This window comes from Chenopodium album, chromosome 10 (genome assembly GCF_948465745.1).
Source record: "Chenopodium album chromosome 10, dcCheAlbu1.1, whole genome shotgun sequence".
NCBI lineage: Eukaryota > Viridiplantae > Streptophyta > Magnoliopsida > Caryophyllales > Amaranthaceae > Chenopodium > Chenopodium album.
This window is the reverse complement of record NC_137843.1, coordinates 41,823,502-41,847,063: the sequence shown is the minus strand read 5'-3', so window position 1 is coordinate 41,847,063 and position 23,562 is coordinate 41,823,502. Positions and strand designations below refer to the sequence as shown.

Genomic DNA, 23,562 nt, shown 5'->3' with positions numbered 1-23,562 from the left:
CATTTATATTACTACATCACATTCATACTCCATAGTGCATATATCCATTTTTACTATTAATAAAATACAAAAGCATTAATGATGAGGCTTAATGCTAAATAAAATTAAGATATCGTAAGCATTATTTAAGATAAAAAATTTGATATTTGATTTGATAAAGATATATGTTATATGCATAAATGAAAGTTTGGCTTGAAGAAATCCTACATACTGTAATCTCTGATGTTCTCCATGATTAAGATTTGAGTAAGTAATAGAAAAAAACCCTCTTTGTGTAAAAAATAATAATAATAATAATAATAATTTGATGGTATACATATTTATCAGGATTTTATTAGAAATTAGGTTCATAATTTCCGAACCTACATGGATACTAAATTGAGAAATATTTTTAGGTGAACACTATTCTAGTAATTTAATGCGGAGTATTTTCTTAAATTTCAAATGTGTAGTAATTGAATAGAATATACTTCCTCCGTCCCCAAAACTTCGACCCTTTTGGGTTGATTTTACGGTTATTAAGAAACTTAAATAAAAAGAAATAAAAATATATTGGAAAGATAAATTTACATAGGGTTTGTAAAAAAAGTAGACATATAAAGTATTAAAAATACGTGTGAAAACAAAAATTTATATGGGGAAGCTAATTTTGCACAAATATTGTTGTAAGTTGGTGGGTATTTTAATGCAAATGGGTCGATCATTTTGGGATTAAAATTAGGCCAAAAGGGCCGAAGTTTTGGGGACGGAATATATATATATATATATATATATAGGGATGTCAGTGGGGCGGGTCAAGTAGGAGACCCGCCCCATCCCCGCCCCAGTGGGGCGGGGATGGGTCTCGGTTTGGCGGGTGGTGGGGCGGGGATGGGGATGAAAACGATACCCGCCATGGGTGATGGGGCGGGGGTGGATTTTAAGTTGTACCCGTCCCATCCCCGCCCCGCCCCACTTCGTACCCGCCCCATCCCCACCTCATACCCACATCTATATACTTTTATATTATTTTATAAAATAATTACGTGAAATAAATATTAATTATAATATTTGTACTACACTTATATTATAAACAAAAATGTGTGTAATGTTAAGAATTTTTTTTTAAATATTATAATCCGTATTAATTATGTAGGATTGTGTATTTGAGACACGGAAATTTGGTGGATCTTGGGTGGGGATTAGGCGGGTATTTGGTGGGGATTAGGCGGGGATGGATATCCAAGTGGGGGGGTGGGGCGGGGATGGTTTTGGAGTTGTACCCACCGGGGCGGGGATGGGGATGAATATTAGACCCGCCGCGGGGATGGGGATGGGGATGGGGATGAAAATGTTAGGTGGGGATGGGGATGGGAAGGCCAACATCCGCCCCGCCCCGCCCCATTGACATCCCTATATATATATATATATATATATATATATATATATATATATATATATATATGGCAAAAACTAACGAACGCCCCGAGGGCGTTGGATAAGGTAGCTAAAAGTAGAAAGATTAAATTAGTATTAATTTCAACGATCGACACGTGATTTTCTCATGCTTTCCCAAATTAATACTACTTTAGGTAATATTTTAAATGTTTTTGCCATATATATATAAACGATTAGAGCATGTATTTTTTTAAGGGTAATGCCTAAAGGCTATGTATAAGAATTAAAAACAATCTTAAAAATTGTAGTCCCTTCGTTTTTAAATACTTGCTCTATTTCTCCATTCGCGGAGTTTTAGGAGAAATTGGAGAAACTAATAAAATATAGAGGTAGTGGGGTAAGTAAAAAAATAAAAAAATTGTAAAAAGCAAAAGTAGTAGGGGAATTGGAGGAGAGATAATATGAAATTAATACATATGATTATGGTGGGTCCACTAAGTGAGAGAAGTTAATTAAATATTGTAAAAGATTTCCAAATAAGGAAATTGAGCAAGTATCTAAAAACGGCCGAAAAAGGAAAGTGGAGCAAGTATTTAAAAACGAAGGGAGTATAAAATTAGGAATTCATAAGAAAAACACGCGTAGATCTATGTAATTAGCGTGTTTTTGTCATGGTTTTCTAAATTTAAATAATTTTCAAGAGTGTTTTTAATGTTTATATGTAGGTTATATCATTTTCCTTTTTTTTTTAATAAGTTGTATAATAATACGTAGTATAAGTTTTATTTTAGAGATAAAATGAAGGTGTTTGACCTCAGCAACTTAACATTTCATATAATTTTTTAATTCCTAGTTGGTCGAAAGAAGGAGTATGTAACTTTAGAAGAAGTCATAAACAGCTTTGTTGAATTGCATTCTTTTGAGGGAGAAGAGTCTTAGGTATTATTGTTCTATAGTGATGAATGAAATTTCTTAGTTTTTTTCTTAAGCTCAACATTTCATTTGTTTGTTTCATTAAAAAAATCAAAATTCTTTGATTTTTTTTCAATTTTTGAAGTGGTTTATTGCAAGAATTTCTGGTAAAAAAATTCATAAAAATGAGAGTTTTGGGTTATGAAATGATGGGTTTAAGAGTTGTGTTGATTCTTGCCTTCGTTTGCAGCAGAATTTTTGATATTGAAGCACAAACAAATACTCAAGATGGTAAGCTTCTGTGATGTGTCTATCCTACAAAATGCTGTATTTTGTTTGTTGTTTATATTATGTTGAATTATTTTCAATCTTCTGATTTTAATTTCTGTGTATAATTATGGAAAATGTTATACATAAGGCCTACATGTAAGCATTAAATACACACTACAAAATTGTGTAAAGTTAGAAAATCATAAAAATATAAACACTAATTACATTGAGTTACGCGTGTTTTTGTCGTGAATTCCTAATTTTATTCAATTTTCAAGAGTGAATATAATGCTAACATTACCCTATAATTATTGCTTTTTGATGTGAATTTATATAGATGGTTCAGGGTCTTTAGTAGGTTGTTTCCAGAAGTATTTCTGTAACTTGGTTTATCATTACCTTGTTGTCTATGTATCTCGAATATAGGAAAGCAAATATGTATGTGTTCAATGTGGTTAATTGACCGCTTTTTTCTCAGGCACGAGGTGCCAAGATTGGAAGTGTTGATAGAAACTTGTATGCATTTCTTCTGGTGTAAACAATAATCTATTACGGGTCTTGACTAATGTGATGTTTGGGAAGATTCATATATCTATCATAATATTGTTTTGTATGTGATTTATGATACATTAATACTTTAGTGTCTCTATATACAATCTATTGTAGTACACCATTAAAAAGAAGATTTGATTATATTATTCATAGCATCAAGAATCTTATGTGGTGGGAGGACTTGTCAGTTCTTGAGGCTTAGCCTTAGTTATGTGGCAATGCAGGTTGTGCCAAGTGCAATGATTTCCTGTGCACACTGACAACCGCTTGTCTGATGCATTTAGTATTCTAATTTTACGTGATTGATCACTGACACAGAACAAATGGTATGCATCCTGCTGATTTCAACTAGTATATACTAGTATGAATCTTTAATTAGAACGTTATTATTATTTTGGAAGATCGTGGAGCTAGTATTCCTTATTTGTAGACTTTTTAATATTCTTATCCAAACATTAATCAGCAATTGGAATGTGATTTTAGATCAAGTGGTATATGATGAAAAAATTTATTGCTTATCAAGTTTTCAATTCAGTATATGTGCACATCATTAACATTGTGTGCAACAATACATAGATAGTTACTTATCTAAATATCTCGTTTTTCAAAATCTAAAATCTTTGAATGTTCGTATAGCTGTTGCTTTGCAGTCTCTCACAGAAGACTGGGAAAATTTACCCCCAAATTGGTCTGGTCAAGATCCTTGTGGCAGTCAATGGGACGGAATTAGCTGTACTAATTCTCGTATTACTGAAATGTAAGTTGCAGTCTTTACAAACTGAGTCTGCAGACCACTTTTTTCTACTGTGGATGACCTTGAACATGGTCTTTGTTTGTTTCAGAACATTGGCGAATATGGACTTGAAGGGTCAACTGACTGGAGATATTGCATCTTTATCAGCACTCCGAATTCTGTAGGTTTTCACAATCCACTTACCTCGTAAACTTAGATATTATATGCCTTGGGCAGAGATACTTTCATTGTAGCTTATATGCATATTAGAAGATTGGATTATTATAACTATGGATATAGAGTAAAATATCTGTCTTCCTGATTATGCATATATGTATATCAGTAAAATTTTATTTTTGCTAGTTTTTCATTCATCTGTTCAACTTATTCAGGGATCTATCATATAACAAAAGGCTTACAGGTCCTCTTCCTTCAAGTATTGGGCAACTGAAGGCGCTTACAAACTTGTGAGAAATATTCATAATTCTTTGAGAATCTTAACTTTCATAAATTGTATACTGTACTATTGTTTCTTAATTACTAACTTGTGAACCTTTCCATTGAATGTGTAAGGATCCTTCTAGGCTGTGGTTTTAATGGAAGAATTCCTGACTCAGTGGGTTCTCTAGAACAGCTTGTATACCTGTAAGAATCTAACTGTTTCAGATGTTCAGCTTTTTAGATTAAGCTTGTCTTCTTCATTGTTATTTTATTTTGTAAAATTCTGAACAATTAAACATGGAATCTTTGTGCCTTGCAGATCTCTGAATGAAAACAAATTTACTGGTGAAATCCCAGCTTCTATTGGAAATTTGAAACATCTTTATTGGCTGGATCTTGCTGATAACCAGCTCACTGGAGGTATTCCCATTTCCAATGGGAGCACACCTGGACTAGATCTTTTGGTTAAAACAAAGCACTTGTATGTAATATAACTCCTCTGTACCTCTCAGAATTTTAGCATTCATTTGTTGTTGAACAATATCTAACTAGTTTTAACATTTAACCTTTTTCAGTCATTTTGGAATGAATAGACTCTCAGGCACAATCCCAGCTAAACTTTTTAACTCCAGCATGATACTGATACATGTGTAAGTGTTGTATAAGTTCCTACATTACTTTCATTTTTCAAGTGCTTTATAACTCCAACTTGGGTAGATACTTAGTTGAATTGCTGGATTTTCACATTTTCTGCTTTGCATTCATGTTAAAGTTTGAGATAATTAATGGCTATTCCCTAGGTAAATGAAAATTGAACTTGAGATAAACAATTGGACCTTTTCGATTTTCCACTATATGCTGCAGATATGGTAACCAATGCATGAAACTAGTTGACCAGAACCATATACACAGACTTAATATTCTGTGTGGATGTCATTACATGATGTAGGGGATGGCGTCAAGTTATGCTTACAATATTGTCCCAGATTCCCAGCTTTTAATTTTAATTCCCCCTTCTGAAATGATGAATATTGATGTTCAAGAGCAATTAATTTCTTTATTTTTAATAGCTAATCTGCTGGGAATCATGCTGGACGAAAACATCAATTTAACACTTCCATGATGTGAAGACTAGTTTGTATTCTGACCAAAAAACAAAGGCTTGTTTTTATGCAATTTGTACATAATGATGCTGAAAAGTTACATAAATGTTCTAGTCAATTTTACTGCCTCTTTCACTTTTAATGTTTTGTTTCAAAGCATAGCTTTTCACTAATACTAAACATTTAACAATGTCAGGCTTTTTGACAACAATCATCTCACTGGAAGCATTCCTTCATCATTAGGTCTTGTGAGCACACTGGAGGCCGTGTTAGTACTAAACCAGGCAGAGTTGTTTTAATTCTCTGATACTTCATTTTGCTAATAGTCTACTACACTTTCTGTACCAGGCGTTTTGATAGAAATTCATTGAGCGGTGATCTTCCAGCCAGTATTGGCAACCTAACAAATGTTAATGAGCTGTAAGCAAATGATGAAAACATGCCTGATCCTTCAATAACTTCTTTACCCAATCTTCATCCTCCTATGGCATTTTTTTAACAGATCTTTGGTTTTGCTATTTCAGGGTCCTTTCCCACAATGCACTGACTGGTCCTATCCCTGATCTGTCTCGTATGCAATCTTTAAGTTTACTGTAAGTGTGAACTGAATAACATATTTAGTCTGTTGTATGGGTTGAGAACAAATATTGTTATTAAAATATTAAGTTCTCATTCTTCTAGATCTTTACATTGTCTTTTCACTTATCTTGCCTTGTTTTAGGGTTGGTTTGGCATTAACTTAGCTCTTAAAATTGTTACTACGAGCAATATACAGAGCCTACTTTGCATTTGTAGCTTTCATTATCCCATTTTCAATGCTATGTCATAAGGCTTACGTGTATATACTTGCTTCAATTCATTGTAGTAGAGTAGCGATATCTTAGTCATAAGTGAAGTAGGCGCCTGTGTTGGTCAAGTGATCATATGTGATTGCTTGGTATTCCTATGTATGGTGAATCACCAAATAGGCTTCTAGTTATCACATTCTACGTATTTCTTAGTCTTTGTAGTGCAGATTTACCTTTTTTCTTGTACTTCCTCATTTTATTATTCATGATTTTTGTAGCAATAGTAGATTTTAATGTTAGCCGACCCCAAGTCATTTTGGGACTAAGGCTTTGTTGTTGTTGTAGATTTTTATTTTAAAGAGTTTGCTGCTCTATTAGCTGGTGATCCCTGAACCAAGTTAAGATATTTGCAAAGGAAAATGAAAATAGACAGTTTAAACTTCTAGCTTTCATAATGATATGGTATATTTTTTCTGTTTATACCTCCAAATTGCAACAATATTTTAGCACTAATTTATGATTTTTTGTTGATTTTATTTTATTTATTTATTTATTTATTTATTTTTTTTTTTTTTCTGATTTACAGGGACTTAAGTAATAACTCTTTTGATGCTGCAGAAGTTCCACAATGGATTTCATCCTTACAGTCTCTGACAACAATGTATGTTCTTTGCCCTCCTCTCTGCTTCTCAACTTGACATGACAGGCTTACTATAGAAACATAGAAAGTTAGGGTTAATATAGAGACATTAAGGTTTTGTCCTATCGAGTCTTCATAAAAGTATTTGTGAAGAAGGCATTCCTTTACATGATTAGGTTCATGCAATTTGATTAGGTTGTCACATATTTTTCTTTCATATATTCTGACGGGTATAATGTATAGTTTTTAATATTGTTATTTGTTTTTAATGATTTGACTGTTACATATCGTTGCCCATCTCAGTCATCATATGTCCTGTGATAGTGTTATTGTTGAGAGTGTAGTCAAACTTTGATACAACAAAACATATACTCCTTCGTTAGATTTCACTCAATTGATAGTGGTTTTTAAAATTTGAGTCGTGACTCTAATGAAGATGACACTATATATATTTGTTCAGCCAAATTGACGTATGGCTTGCTCGGCCTAGACCTACCTCATTGGCCATCTCTAATCATAATCTATTCAGAACCTGATATAATATGTATGGTAATCATAAGCTATAAGCATATGTCGACTCTCCTCGTGAAGAAGATTTTGCTAACATTCTACTGGCAGAATGATTGATGGAGCAAAACTTGAAGGACCGCTTCCAGAAGAAATATTCAACATCCCTCAGTTACAGACTGTGTGAGTGTTAAGTTAACGTGAATCGTTTAAAATAATTTGGTGCTATTGAAGGATAATGATGATTTATGCATAGCTGTATTTTTATTGTTAATGACATATAATTCTCTTTTTACTTTTTTTACAGGAGTATGAGGAACAACCAAATTAATGGCACTTTTAAAATTGGTGACAACTACAGCAGAGAGTTGCAGCTCATTGATCTGCAAAACAATTCCATAGAGGCAGCCACAGTGGCACCTCAACACAATTTCACATTGACGTAAGCTTTCTCAGACTATCCAATTAAATTTTCAAATTTCATAATTGGGAAATACATCTAGATAACTTATGCTCACCTCTTCATAAATCAGAGCAAATTGGAAAGTAATGGAAAGTATGAAACCAAACCGAAAATTTCTGTTTAGCATTCTGATTATTGTACAACTTTTTGCAGGCTAGTTGATAATCCTTTTTGTCGTGATGATGGAGGGCAAATCGTTTACTGCAAAAGTGACCAGGATACTGGATCTAGATATACAAGTCCAGCATCTTGTATTGTCCGCAGTTGTCCTTCTGAGAAAACTTTCAGCCCTGCCTGCAAATGTGCATATCCATTCACTGGAATTTTAAGATTCAGGGCTCCATCTTCCTTCGGAAACACAGATTATTTCAATGCTCTTCACAAAAATTTATTGGACACACTTGGTAAATATAGGCTGCCTGTAGAGTCTGTCGCACTTCAGGATGAAGGTGTTGATGTATTTGGCTACCTAAATGTGAAGATGCAAGTATTTCCACTTGGACAAGATTATTTCAATAGAACAGGAATTATCTCAATTGCATTTGTATTCAGCAACCAGACTTATAAGCCACTTGACACGTATGGTCCTTATGTTTTTGCAGCTGATATCTACACACATTTTGACGGTGAAGAACCTAACATAAATCTTTGTTTTCCATTTTGATTTGCCATTGCTATCAGCCTTTACACATCAATAGATTTCCTCTGACTTGAGACTTGCTGCATCTTCAGGAAAATCAGGAAACAACAGTCATACAGGGATAATTGTTGGCGCTGCTGTAGGAGGTTCCGTTCTATTGTTGCTATTGATATGTGCTGGAGGCTATGCATTTAATCAAAAGAAAAGAGCAAAGAAGGCAAAACAGCAATCTGATCCATTTGGTAGCTATCAGCTTTATCTAAATTTGTGACTGTAAAATGAATTTTATGAAGCTTTCTGATCAGATGTTCTTCATTACAGTATCTTGGGACAAACATGGAACCGGTGGTGACGTTCCTCAGCTAAAAGGAGCCAGGTTTTTCACATTTGAAGAGCTGCAGAAATGTACTCACAATTTCTCTGAAGCCAACAACATTGGTTCCGGGGGTTATGGAAAGGTTGTCTTTCACATTCTTATTAAAATGAATCATAATTTAGTTTTCTCTCGTCTTGCTGCTAATGTCATGAATTTTTTGTGTCCCTTTTTAGTCTTCAATCAGATGTTTCATTTTTAAAATATTTGATTTTCTGCAAAATGAATCCTATTAGTCTTGAAACAACTGATACCTTGTAATTGACCAATTAGTTTAAATTCGGCAGGTTTACAAAGGAATTCTTCCTGATGGCCAAATGATTGCTATCAAAAGATCTCAGCTAGGATCTATGCAAGGTAGTCGAGAGTTCAAAAATGAGGTAGAGCTTTTATCAAGGGTTCATCATAAGAATCTTGTGAAACTTGTTGGATTCTGCTTCGACAAAGGAGAACAGACATTGGTTTATGAATTCATTCCAAATGGTACACTAATGGAAAGTCTTTCAGGTACCTTTCTTAACCTTTAAACTTCATGCAAGGTACCATTATTACTACTCTGATGCCACTGTTCCATGTCATGATTTTTAGATGTGTATGGATTTTTATTTGATATATGATTCTAAAATTGTCATAGTCCAATTATAATCCTTCGTAAATTTAATTTGGTCAGATAATCATTTGATGCTCATTTTATTATGTGGTCATCTCTAATGATACAATGATGGTTTGTGCAGGAAAGTCTGGTATTCAAATGGATTGGATAAGAAGGTTGATGGTAACCCTTGGCTCTGCTCGGGGTTTGCAATATCTGCACGAGCTTGCTGATCCACCAATCATACACAGGGATATCAAGTCAAACAACATCCTACTTGATGAATGCCTGACTGCAAAAGTTGCTGACTTTGGTCTCTCCAAGCTGTTTGGTGACACTGATCAGAAGGGTTATGTTACTACCCAAGTCAAGGGAACAATGGTCAGTTTCTAATCCTTAGTTTTCATTCTTATGAAATATTTTATATCAGGTTTCCTATAAAATTTTGCTTTATTTCCATATTTAAAAGCATGAATCGGTGTTTATATATTTTTGACATTGGATGGCATTAAAAATCAATATACCAGATCATCTGAATTTGGTCTTACCACCTAGTTTGAGCAAGTCCTTATGAACTTTGACATTTTGGACACTTTTGTGAAATTGTTTTTCCATGAACCACACTTGCATGTCACGCAAGCAGCATTCTGACTTCAGCTGTATTACATGTCATGCATATTTGTCTTGATAATTGGCGTATACTGATCATACTGAGAGTGAATCATTCAATGTGTTTCTGCTAGATTAGTTGCTTGTACTGCTGTCCCTGCTTGAACATGCAATTATGTTTCTTAAATCAAAATTGTATAACAATTGACATGGGTCTTCTTTCCTGATGCAGGGATATTTGGATCCTGAATATTTCATGACTAATCAGTTGACTGAGAAAAGCGATATATTTAGCTTTGGGGTGGTTATGTTGGAAATGGTAACAGCGAGACAACCAATACAAGATGGAAAATACATAGTGAGAGAGGTCAAAGAAGCAATGGACAGGAGTAAAGATTTATACAACCTTCATAGAGTAATGGACCCATTGCTTCTTACACATACAACTACACTAGTTGGTTTAGAGAAATTTGTGGATTTGGCATTAAAGTGTGTACAAGACGAAGGAACTAATAGGCCTACTATGGGTGAGGTTGTAAAAGAAATCGAGAATATTGTGAAGCTAGCAGGTATGAACCCGAATGCTGAATCTGCACCATCTTCACAGACTTACGACGGAGTCAGTGGAGGGAACTTTGGTCATCCTTACTCTGATAACTCACTCTTTCACTATAGTGGAAGCATTCCACTGACAAGGGCTGAGTGAGCATATATGACAAAGAACTGTCCTGCTATTTTGATGGGTAACTCTGAATTCCAGTGATGGAATAGAGTGTTGTATACAATGTAAATGCCTTAATTTATCAACACCCAATTTTTGTTTGTTTTTGTTTTGTTTTTTTTTTTTTTTTTTCCCTATTCATGTTGTAATACTTAGTTATTGTAGGCTCAATTTATTGTGTAAGAGATTGGTTTTTTAGATTATTTTGGTGATGAATATTGAATGAAAATAAGATGAAAATATTGAATTGTTTGCGTATTGGATACAACATTGTAACTTGTAAAGAGCACTTTGAAATTTAGAATCATGGTTCGAAAATACGGTTTCGTCGCGATCGCGGTAACGGTTTCGGCATCGCGGGAACGAAACAGATGCATTTGTCGCGACCGCGACATGATTTTGATTTTAAAGGGGTTTTAGTGATTTTTTTTTTTTTTATTTTTGACCCAAATCTATGTAGTATGTACCTATAATAATGTAATTGAGTCATAAAAAAAGATTACATTATTAAATAATTGTATAATATTATTTTTTATTTCAACCTACACCTTATTGCTAATTATTAATTAACAATTTTTATTTTTAAATAAAAATATATAAAACTAAATAATTAAGTACATAAAATGTAGTAAAAAAATAAAGTACAACATTACAACAATAATACTATTTAATTGTTTGACAATACAAATCACAACATTAATAAAATTGTTCGACATCTATGTCGTAAGTTTTTACACTAGAAAATCAAGCAATTATTACAAACATATTAAATTGTTCAATTCTAGACAATTCAAATACTCAATACCATTGACTCTGGTTGGGAAATTGATGACGGGCAAACCCTTCAACATAGAGGCTATGAATCGCACCCTCCTCAATGTCCGGAGAGTTAGGGACAATGTGGCGATTCGGATGGTGGAGACAAACTTATTTGTCTTTCAATTCTTCAATGAGTACGATAAGAAGAGGGTGTTGGAAGGCTGTCCATGGTTCTTTGACAAGAAATTAATGCTCTTAACTGAAATTGCAGGCGATGAACAACCCTCCGAAGTTCGCTTTGTGAACACTCCTTTCCGGACTCGAATCAGAGACGTGCCTTTTAATAAAAGAAAGTAGTCTGTGGTCCGGGCGATGATCCGCGTTGCTAGTTTGTACATGTTTAATTTGCTAATCAAATTCGACTGTTTAGATGATAAGCCTTGTTGGTTTCGAGTAGTTTGTACATGTTTAATTTGCTAATCAAATTCGATTGTTTAGATAATAAGCCTTGTTGGTTTCGAGTTTAAACCCTTGCTATAAATATTTTTTAATTGTCAAACTCAGTCATTACATAATGAAAACAAATAGTATAATAAGACACAAATTAACTTATCTAAGTTAACTATAATTTTGTTGGATAAAAAAAAACACAATTAGTAAACGACTAAGATGGTAAGACTCTTAATTTAATACTTATTGGTCTTGAGTTCAAGTCATAGGGAACATATTCTGTTTTAGGAACGCTTTTTAATATACACGTATAAATGCGGATTTTGCCTATGAAATTGGGGAACATTTAGGAGGATTTCTTAATTATGATTATTCGGATCCGCTTGGTTGGGACGAATATTTGAGGGTCAAAATTCCGGTTGACATTAATAATCCCCTGCGTAGGGGCATTAAAATTGCAACTGGATCACAATCCTCGAAATGGTACTGTATGGGGAGATACCGATAACATGTATAGTGACGATATCTATTGTTTCATAGACTTAACAGGTTCGGGTTTTCAGCCATAGTAGTCATATTGGTAAGTTTGCAAAACGACATAAATATCGGCCTCTTGCAGATTAGCACGTGGCGTCAATTAATTAACACTTGGCATAAAGTGGTTTGCATGGCATGCAGCCAGCTGGCAGTTAAAATCACTATAAATAGGTGGGTCTATCCTAATTAAGAGGTAACATTTTTTACTCTCTCTCCTCCCCCCCCCCTCTCTCTCTCTCTCTCTCTCTCTCTCTCTCTCTCTCTCTCTCTTTCTCTCTGTTCATATCATCTCTTCTTTCTCTTAAACACTTTCTAACTTTATCATCGGAGTGGTTATCCCCGGATTCACCCCGGGGTTAGCTAATCCTCATTTCCTGTGTAGGTGCTTAGTTGGATGATAAGGTCTTCACGGATCTCGGATACGGGATGTCGGATCCTAACTGGAACAATTTGGCGCTAGAAGGAGGGGGATTAGTGATTACTTCTATCGCGTAATGATCTAACACAGAAAAATTATGACCGAAAATAAAGAAACACTAGGAAGTAATAATGGAGTTAGCAGAATAATTAACTCTGGAAACAAAACGTTAATCCCAGAGGTTGAGATAGAGGATGAAACTCATACCTTAGAAGGGAATCGGTTCAATATGCCAGTAACCTCAGAATGACATGTTGGCACAACATCAGATCCCATGGCTGAGTTTACCCCAAAGGATTTGGGGATAGCAACCAGGGTGATGAAAGCAATGAGTAAGAAAAGGAAAGAGGCCGGAGTTGGTACCACTCAAGCTGGAGAAGGGGTGCCGATTGTGAACCTTAATAGTCAATTTCATCAGGCAACAGGTTCACCGAGGCATCCTTCCCAAGAGGTGTCGCCGGCAAGGACACGCACAACCGCCCCGGGAGACAAAGACAAAGTCTTCTAGTCGCGCCGTTAGCACCAGAAATTAGCGGCAGAGAAGCCTGCACAGTGCAGGGCAAGGGGTGGTGCGAACAGTTGTCCAGCCAAGGGCATCACCATTTATGCAAGATATCTTGGATCAACCAACGGAGAAAATTCAAATGCCGACGTGTAGATATGACGAAAGGGGTGATCCAAGCAGGTACATAACGTCTTATGAAGGGCACATGATTTTATACACCAATTCTGATGCCGTCTGGTGTAAGGTCTTTCCGACCACCTTGACTGGAGCAGCTGCAGACTAGTTTAACAACCTGGGAAATAGCATAGCTGACAGCTTTGAAAAGTTGACAAAGATGTTTGTAGGGCAGTATATCAGCAACAGCGTTCGACAGAGAACCTCGGGGGAATTGATGGCAGTAGGGCAAAGGTCGGATGAGTCTCTAAGGGACTACATCAGAAGATTCAATAATGAAGCAAACACAATACCAAAGTTACAGCAATAGATAGCCGTTATGGCATTGATGAATGGTTAATATGATTCAGAGTTTAAGCGGTATCTGCCAAGAAAAAATTTACCGACATTAGCAGCAGCCTTTAATAAGGCCCATGATTACATAAAGAGTGAAGAGTTGATGAAGACAAGTAGCAGGGCTGGTCCGACAGACAAAGTACAACATTCATCTGAAGGGGCAGCCTCAGGAAGTGGAAGGCCGAAAGCCCCGGCCCTAGTGAGGGGGGGGGGGGGAGTCGGCAGGAGGCTAGGGGTGCAAGAGCACCAATGCGGTATAGGAATTATACTCCATTGAACACACCGAGGGCTGTAATTTACTTTGTGAATCAGAACAGAGAAGATTAGATGAGGCCAGTACCGATGAAGGCCAAGGGGAGAGACGTGAAGAATATTGCATGTTTCACCGAGATATTGGGCATTACATCGAGGAGTGTTCGCAGTTGAAGGATAACATTGAGGAGCTGATAAGGAAGGGGCACTTAACCCAATATCGTCTGCATAAAGGGGGGAAGTCAGTTGCCGCCACCTTATCGGCAGTTAGAACGTCAGTAGCAAGAGGTGAGGCCCGAAAGGCAATAGATTGGAATAAACTGGCAGGGAAACGGTGGGCAGCCACCATTGTCAATAGGGAAGAAAATTGACGTGATAACTGATGGATCAATTCACGGTGGAATGATAAGTGGAGCAAGAAAGAATCCGTCTGAGTATCACCATATTGTAAATGCTCTAGATGCCGATAGTCTCCCTCGACCTGCAGGTATACCCGATGTGGTGTTTACCAAAGAGGACGCTAGAGGAATTGTTTTTCCTCATGATGATCCCTTGGTATTGATAACAACGATTAACGGGGCTGACATAAAGCGAGTTTTGGTGGATGGAGGCAGTTTAGCAAATGTTCTTTTTATGCAGGCTTTCAATGAAATGATGATAGGAAGGCAATATTTGATGCAGATGTCTTACCCGGTGATTGGGTTCAATGGATCAACGGTATGGCGGGAAGGCAGTATTGTCTTGCCGGTTCGGTTTGGTCACGGATCAGCCGCAAGGGATGTAATGGCAGAGTTCCTTACAGTGGATGTTCCATCGGCATACAATGCCATTCTCGGAAGGTCGATTATACATGATGTGCAGGCAATGGTGTTGACTTACCATTTGACCATTGCGTATGTGTCCAATCCGGGAAATGTGGAAAAGGTACACGGAGGGCAGGTGATGGCAAAGTCTTGTTATGTGACAGCCTTAAAAAACCCAATTTGAGAAAATCCGGTTGTGAACAGTCTAAAGAGGGACAAAGAGCCATCAGTGCAAGACTTATCGATGGAGAACTTTAAAACTAGACCGATGACGGTTCCAAGGCCTACACCGGGAGGAGAGATGGTGTAGGTTAAGCTTCAATCAGGTGTTCCAGGCCGAACAGTTAAGGTAAGGGCAGATATGGATGCGGAAATAAGATGTAATCTGATCTATTTACTACGGGAGAATGTAGATGTGTTCGCCTTCTCGGCAGACGAAATGCCTGGGATACACACCCTGATGTAATGGTGCATAAGCTGAATGTTGACAGAAATTTCAGACCAGTAAGACAGAAGAAGTTAAACTTCTCAATAGAGAAGATTGAAGCAATATAATCTTAAGCCAACAAACTTCTAGCGGCTGGATTCATAGACCCTACATATCTTGAATGGTTGGCTAATGTAGTTATGGTGAGAAAGTCGACTGGTAAATGGAGAATGTGTGTGGATTTCACGAATTTGAATAAAGCTTGTCCCAAGGACTGCTATCCGTTGCCTCGGATAGATAGATTGGTAGACTCCACGTCCGGTCATGCTATGCTCAGTTTCCTAGACGCATTCTTAGGTTATCATCAGGTAAGCCTTCATGAACCAGACAGGCGAAGACGACATTCATAACAGATGTGGGGGTCTACTGTTACAGGACCATGTCGTTTGGATTGAAAAATGTTGGGGCGACTTACCACAATTTAGTTGACAAGATATTTGAGAAGCCAAAAGGCCGGAATGTAGAAGTGTATGTGGATGATACAATTGTGAAGAGCAGAGCTCAAGAAGATCATATTGCTGACTTAAAGGAAACCTTTGATACTTTGCGGCAATATTAGATGAAGCTGAACCTAGAGAGGTGTGTGTTTGGGGTTCGGTCAGGAAAGTTTTTAGGGTTTATGGTGAGTGAACGAGGTATTGATGCAAATCCTGAAAAGGTGAACGCAATACTTGAAATAAGCATCCAAAAACTATTCGTGATATACAAAGACTTACAGGCAGAATGGCAGCTTTAACTCGGTTTATCAGCAAATCTACCGAGAAAGCCCTCCCGTTCTTTATGACATTGCGGCAGAATAAAACCTTCGATTGGGGGAAAGATCAAACTGAAGCTCTAAAAGTGGAGAGGAATCATTTAAGATCCTTGCCAATAGTAGCAAGGCCTGAGCGGGGAGAGTTGTAATCCCCCATATTTTCAACTTAATTATAATATATTTATTTATTATTTATACAAGTATTTTTATTTTAATTTTATAGTATGAATTATTTTAATGTAAAAGTAATAAGATTTTCATTATTAGTAAGCTAAAACCATTAAGTTTTTAGTTTAAATCATAATTCCCTTTTAAGTTTGGTAGCCTATGCTTAAATTTTACTAAAGCCCAACCCACACAATCCTTATTCCTATTAAAATTAGGAAACTATGGCCCAAATAAAAACCCCAAAAGCCCTTACACTCCCCTCACTTCTCTTCCTCCTCTTTCACGGCACTCACAAGAAAGGAAAAAAAAATTTCGAAGCTCCTCGCTGCCAGCCGACGCCCCACCTCTCCGGCCACCTCCTATTCGCCGCCGACCACCGCACACCACCAGGCAGCCACCCCACCTTCGACAGTCCGCCCTTTTCTCTCTCCTTCTTCTTTCTTTTTTTTTTCTTTTTTTTTTGTTAATTTAATTAAAGTTTTAATCTTTATTGAAAATTTGTTCATAAATTGTTATTATTATGGTTTGATTATGTATATGAGTTATAAAAGATTGCAAATTTATGAAGTATACTATGTTTCAATATGGTATAAGATTTCAGATTTCATATATATTATGTATAAATTAGGGTTTATACTTTGAATTTTCATGTTTTAGGGCTTGAAAACGTGTTAAGCAAGTTAATTATCTATACTATGATTTCATAATGACAAAACCCACAATTTTATACTTAAAATTATTTTCCAGATTTTATATTTTGTGAAATTGGGGTTTTATGTTGTTTCTTTGAAGGATTTTAAGGTTTTAATGTGTAATATGCTATTATAACTATTGAATTATGAATGTAGATCATTAAAGGTTTGAAATTTACAATTTAATTTGTTTTTCAGATTTTATATAATCTGATTTTTATTATTTTTGAGCCAAAAATAAAGGTTTAGAATGCTTCTACATGTTTTAAACAACTATTTATGCAATATGATAAGTATAGATTATTTGAATTGCAAAAACTATTAATAAAACGAATTTTCAGCATGTGTAAGTAAGTAAAACTTGCTGGAATTTTATAATATACACTATATTTTCATGATTTTAGCATATAAACTTATAGTGAACTATTGAATTATTAACTTTGACTAATGGGAACAACTTAAAGGCATTATTTTGATGGTTTAAGAGGTTTTAAAATAGTTTCGTATTGCTTTAAATTTATTTGCTTGGGTGTTGATTTAATTCTTGTTGTTTGGTTTAGGAGAGGACTTTGTAGAAGGCGACTTCTAGTTTCTAAAGTGGCCAACCGACTCGTTTATACAAGGTACGTACGAGTTACGGAACCTTGCCTTTAGATGCACGTTTAGGGATGTATTGAGAACTTAGTATCATGTATAGAGAAGACTGGGCTAAATTGTTTGGTTATACATTGTGATTTTCGTATGTTGTGCACTATTCTATATTGCAAGTATTATTTATGCGTTAATTTTGCTAGATGCGCTTAGAGGCAGAGGTATGTGATTTGGTGAAATGATTTATTTATTACTCGTTCATGATTATTGAGATAGAATTAGTAAAGGAAGAATTTAAGTCTTATAAGACGAGGTTAAGGTTGTGGGGTGCTTTATGCACTCATGGTGTTTATACATCGAGGAAGTTAAAGAAATCAATAATAAATATTGCTTGTCATTAATAAATCAAGAATTGAATTGGAAACTTGCTTTACTTGATTGAATTTATATTGGATTGATTGTATTATTTTGCATGAGTCATCACCAAGTCTAAACTTGTAAATCACGTAAAGTGCAAGATGGATGAGCAATAAAACTCTGGATTTGTGCACATCTGGAGTGATGACAATCAAGGGTTGGGGTACACAGGGTATTAGCCGTGCACTTTTCTAGAGGCCGTCTGATCTACGAGTCTCTTGTTTCAAGCACTTTTCAAAAACTAGGAGTTAGATGAGATCTCATACTAGCTATGGTAACGGAGTCGCGCCCGTGGCCATTGGATATTTTATTGATGTTTCCGAAAGGAGGCATGGGGTTTTTCTTTTATTGATGTTCCAAATGGAGCATGGGATGGACAACCTTGTCTATTGCTTAATCCGATGAATAAAATGAAATGATTTAACTACTATTAACTAGTGAAGTCTTAGTAAAACTGACAGTTGAATCGTGTGTTGAGTCTATAATTTAATAATGCGTGATGATTGATTATTAGTAGCATGCTAGGGATTTCTTATTATATTTCGCAGCTTGTATGTACTTAGCTTTGCTAATTGCGTGCTTTGTGTGTCTTTCTTTGGTCATGGCCTTCGCCTTTCAATGACCCTGTGACAATCCAATTTTTACACTTGTAATATTGGGGAGCATATTAACCACAGGTTTTTACACATGCAGCATTCTCATATAGGTGGTGGGATTTTGAGTGGAGTGTTGGTTACTTTTCATAATTTATTTTGCTACTTACTTTTGAATTTATTAAACTCGGTTTTATCTTAATACTACTCTCACTAGTTTGGGTTTTGAATAAGGGCCTTAATGGTTCCAAGTTTTAAGACTTAATTTGGTTTTGTTTATTGGTTTTGAAACTTATTTATAACTGAATTAGTTTTTCCGCTGCTAATTTCTGATATAGCCTTAACGTTTGAACATGTGGCGGTAGCACGTCAGTAATTCTCTTGGATATTGTTCAGGGTACTCATTGGTTTAAAGAGAGAATTATTGGGGTGTTACAAGAGCCGTTACAGTTGTATATTTTGGCCTCTCCGAAAACGGTGGCAGTAGTATTGTTGGTGGAGAGAAAGAAACAGCAAATGCCGATATATTTTGTTAGCCACGTTCTGAATGCCGCAGAACGCAGGTATCCAGTTATAGAGAAGATGGTTTTTGTTGTAGTGATAGCGGCAAGAAAGTTGCGCCCCTATTTTAATGCTCATGCAGTACAAGTATTTACTAATAATCCGTTGGAAAAGTCACTCCGAAAGATGGATACGTCGGGTCGATTGTTAAAATGGGCAGTAGAGTTGTCAGAATATAAGTTGGATTATAAGCTAAAAGTATCTATAAAGGCGCAAGCTTTGTCAGATTTCATTGTAGAAACCTCTTACAATGATGAGGAAGAAGAACTAGAAACAGGGCAGGTATCGGTAGACAGCCACTACGACGGGTTCGAGTGCCGGTGTTGTAATCACGACACCAGATGGAGATGTATTTGAGTATGCTTTGAAGTTTAAATACAAAAATACAAATAACGAAGCAGAGTACGAAGCGACAATAGCAGGGATCCAATTATCCATTGCAGCCAAGGCCAAACGACTAATTTTAAAACAGACTCGCAGCTGGTGTCAAGCTAGTTTAGTGGAGATTATGAAGCAAGAGAGCCAGTAATGGTAAAATATCTTGAAAAGCTCAACCAGTTAACATCCCTGCTAGAGAATTTTGAGGTGAAATTAGTCCCAAGAGTGCAAGATACCCAAGCTGATACCTTAGCGAGGTCGGCAATCTCAAGTTTCAATGATTTGGAGAGAATAGTTATGGTTGAAGTCCGGACACAGAAAAGTATCGAAGAAACTTCAGAGCAAGTCTTATGTGTTGATAACGACAGTTAGTGGTACGGCAAAATCCTAGGGTATATTCTGTATGGGGCGTTACTAGTTGATAAGGCTGAATCGCGTAAGCTGAGGAAGGACAATGTGTGATTTATAATACATAACGGCCAATTGTTTAAACAGGGCTTCTCACTGCATTTGTAGAGATGCATCACAGATTTTAAGTCAGCTAGGCTTATCGAAAAAATGCACGAGGGTACTTGTGGAAATCATATGGGAGGCCGAGCTTTATCATTAAAAGCGATGAAATGAGGATATTACTAGCCGACAATGAATGAAGACGCATTAAGGTATGTGAAAAGATGTGAGAAATGTCAAAAATATGGACCAGCTATCAACCTTCCGCCGAATAACTTAACACCAATACTTAATCCAGTTCCATTTGCACAACGGGGGATGGATATAGTAGGACCTTTTCCATCGGCAACAGGTGGAAGAAAATTCTTAATTGTAGGAATTGACTATTTCACTAAGTGGATAGAGGCTAAACAGGTAACAAAGATATCTGCGTCTGAGGTGAAGAAGTTCATCTGGAAGAATGTTTTCACAAGGTTTGGATTGCCGATGGAAATGGTGTTTGATCATGGATCGCTGTTCGATTGCAAGCCTGTATAAGAACTTTTGGCTATATATAAAGTGAAGTTTGCGTATGCTGCAGTATGCCATCCTCAATCAAACATACAGCCAGGCAGAGGCTGCCAATAAGCAAATTTTAACGACACTCAAGAAAAAGATAGAAGATGCGGTGAAAGGCTTATGGGCAGATCTCATACAACAACAACAACTCGAGAGGCAACTATAGAATCGCCTTTCAACCTTGTGCTTGGCACCGAGGCAGTTATCCCTACGGAGGTCGCATTGCCTACATTCACAATCCAACATTACTGTGAAGAGCAAAATGATCTCTTATTGCGGCAGCAATTAGATTTCTTATCGAAAGTGCGAGAAAAAATTGTAGTTAGATCGGCAGCATACAAGGACAGAATGTCAAGGGCTTATAATAGAATGGTGAAGCACCGCCCGTTGAACACGGGGGATTTGGTGTTACGAAGATCTACAACGACAGGGAAGGGTAATGTTGACGGCAAGCTAACAGCAAACTTGGAAGGCCCATATCGGATTAGAGACACAATTGTGCACGGGTCTTATTATTTGGAATCACTAGATGGAAAACCATTGAAGAATGTCTAGAACGCAGTGGTAATTAAGAAATTTTATGTTTAAACAAATGTAATATGAATTTATTTAAAACTATCTTTGTCAGATAATGCCGATAATAATAAAAGGTGCAAATTCTAATACTTATGTTGATTAGGCATCCTCTATTTGACATACCATCGTTGAATGGGATGGACAGCTAAAAAGCACTTCCACGATGTTAATGCGCTTACAACCTGATCAGCTGTAATCATTAACTCGTGAGGTTGTTGGTTCAAAGTATAATACCGGCCAAATCAAGTCATGGTATATGCCGTCTTGAGGCGTAACCATGACTCAGATCACCGAGAAAGGCACTCGACTTACTGCAAAATGCAACGCTTGAGTGGCCAATGTTGTAGTCTGAACCACCAGTAAAGGGTAACAATACTCAGATGTAGCAGTACACGGAGTAAATGACGGCAATAATGAAAGTTTTTATACCGGTAAAGAATAACCTAGATCTTTAATGCATGTACCTGTGTCCCAAGTACATTTACTAAGGGGAGCAGGATAACTTGATAACGGAAGTAAGAGAAATTTTATCATCCTAGAGAAAATCCTAAACAAGTTTAACTTTAACTTATTCAGATAAAGTATACAATCAATCAAAAAATTTGTGTGGAAAATGGCCGGTAAATTAGTCTTCATAAACCGGTAATAACACCGGCTCTATCATAATTGTTTAAGTGTTATGAAGAACATGGCAGTTGAAATTCTTTACAAATGATATTGTGGAAGGCATCGCTGAAATCTTTTGAGGTTTTATCTAATTGAAATTTTTATGTTGTGGAAAATAAAATATTGGAAGCAAAAACAAGTATATGCACATGAGGTAAACTTTTAATCTGACATTGATAGCAACTACGATAGTAAGAGATTTCTTTGCAGAAATAAAAATGTTAAGAATTAAATCGACATGCATCATCACAAAAAAGGGTACATGCCGATAAAACAGCATTGTCAAAAAATTACAAGTCCTACAAAAACAAAGATTCTAAATGAAATGTCAAAGCAAATAAGGCCCTATCACACAGGAGCCACATGATGATGTCGCTGATGACTGCCCGCCCCTTCAAGCTTGCGGAATTTCAGGCTCTGGAGAGTTCAAAATGTTGGGATCCACGGGATCATCATCTCCGCTAGGCGCAGCATTGAGGAGATCCTCATTAGCGAATTCCTGCTGCTCAAAACCAGTGGCAACTTTATGAGCTTTGTCGTTAAAAGCTTTCTCAACTTTAGCCCAGTCAGTTTTCTTCCAGCTGGTAACCTGAACAACGCATTTTTGAGCAGTAGTCCACCCACCGGCATAACGGTTTTGCAATATCTCAATGAAATCTGCGGACACCAAATATCGGCCAACAACTCTTTGCCGAATGTCAGGCTTGTCTGCCTCCATCCTCTGAACCTTCTCCTCTAGATGACTGATAGATCTCTTGGCGTCATCACGTTCTTTTTGCAATAGTGGCAGTTGCTCCACAGCCTTACTCTTCTCGATCAGCTGAGTGCGAAGAAGCTCGATTTCCTTTTCAATAGCCTCGAACTTGCCGGCTTTCGCTCTAAGAGCCGTTAACTCCTCGTCATCTTTCTTCTTTGCTGCCCTGATTCCATCAAGAGCTTTGTTGGCGTTGTTCAGGGCTGTTAGCAGAGCCTCTTAGGTTGAAGAGGCCTGATGATGTTGCTCTTGATAATGCCGATACATTTCAACAAGTTTGATGCCAGAGGGAGACGGCCTGAAAAAGGGTAAAATGTAAGCTGAGATTAAAGTAATAAAGGCATTTTGTATAGATTAAGTCGAGAGAGACACCTTCATCAAGTCGTGCATATGTTGAGCAGCTATTGGGCTGACAAGACCAGCAGGCCTATCAACAGGAGTGGCCAGGTTGCGAAGAAACCGATATCCGAGATTTCCACCCCGCATTGGGTCATCGGTGAAAATGGACTCATTTCGGCACATGTCAAACTCGGGTTTCCACCGATCTGTTTAATGGCCTTCAGGGAGGGAGAATCTCTTAATAACCTCATCAGGAAGTCTACCTAATGGACGTTCAATCCATTGGTTGGCACGATATACAAGGCCGGGAGCACTCACATCCAAGCCGACAATAACCCTTGGTTGAGGTTCAGGCAGAATAGCGGCATCAGGATGTGGAAGAGGAGGAGAGTCTACGATAGTCTCTACGGTAACTCCGGCCGGCACTATCTTCTTTGCAGGCTCATGGGAGGAATCTATCGCCTTATATTTTCGGGCCTCGAGATACTTGGGGGATGATGGTTTCTGATGATCCAGGCCTTACCTAGATCTTTTGGTTGGCTGCTCATCATCCTTCCTTAAGCCAGTAGCCCTAGTTGCACCTCCACGCCGATTGGCGAGAGACACAATTTGTTTCCTTCTAA

At 36.9% G+C, this 23,562-nt stretch overlaps 2 protein-coding genes across 2 annotated transcripts; both read left to right on the top strand.

The window, feature by feature from the left end:
- Positions 1-2,129: 2,129 nt before the first annotated feature.
- Positions 2,130-11,223, top strand: LOC145563941 (leucine-rich repeat receptor protein kinase HPCA1-like). Its single transcript, XM_081624326.1, has 19 exons — positions 2,130-2,580; positions 3,748-3,868; positions 3,954-4,025; positions 4,237-4,311; positions 4,418-4,489; positions 4,605-4,766; positions 4,861-4,935; positions 5,585-5,656; positions 5,737-5,808; positions 5,913-5,981; positions 6,763-6,837; positions 7,435-7,506; positions 7,631-7,765; positions 7,940-8,412; positions 8,519-8,668; positions 8,748-8,884; positions 9,087-9,306; positions 9,534-9,772; positions 10,233-11,223. Exons 1-19 carry the CDS (start codon positions 2,475-2,477, stop codon positions 10,704-10,706), a joined length of 2,871 nt encoding a protein of 956 aa, XP_081480452.1. The 5' UTR covers positions 2,130-2,474; the 3' UTR covers positions 10,707-11,223.
- Positions 11,224-20,724: 9,501 nt separating this feature from the next.
- On the top strand, positions 20,725-21,159 carry LOC145565208 (uncharacterized). Its single transcript, XM_081625281.1, has one exon. The coding sequence runs from the start codon at positions 20,725-20,727 to the stop codon at positions 21,157-21,159; it is 435 nt and encodes a 144-aa protein (XP_081481407.1).
- The last annotated feature ends 2,403 nt before the right edge of the window (positions 21,160-23,562 follow it).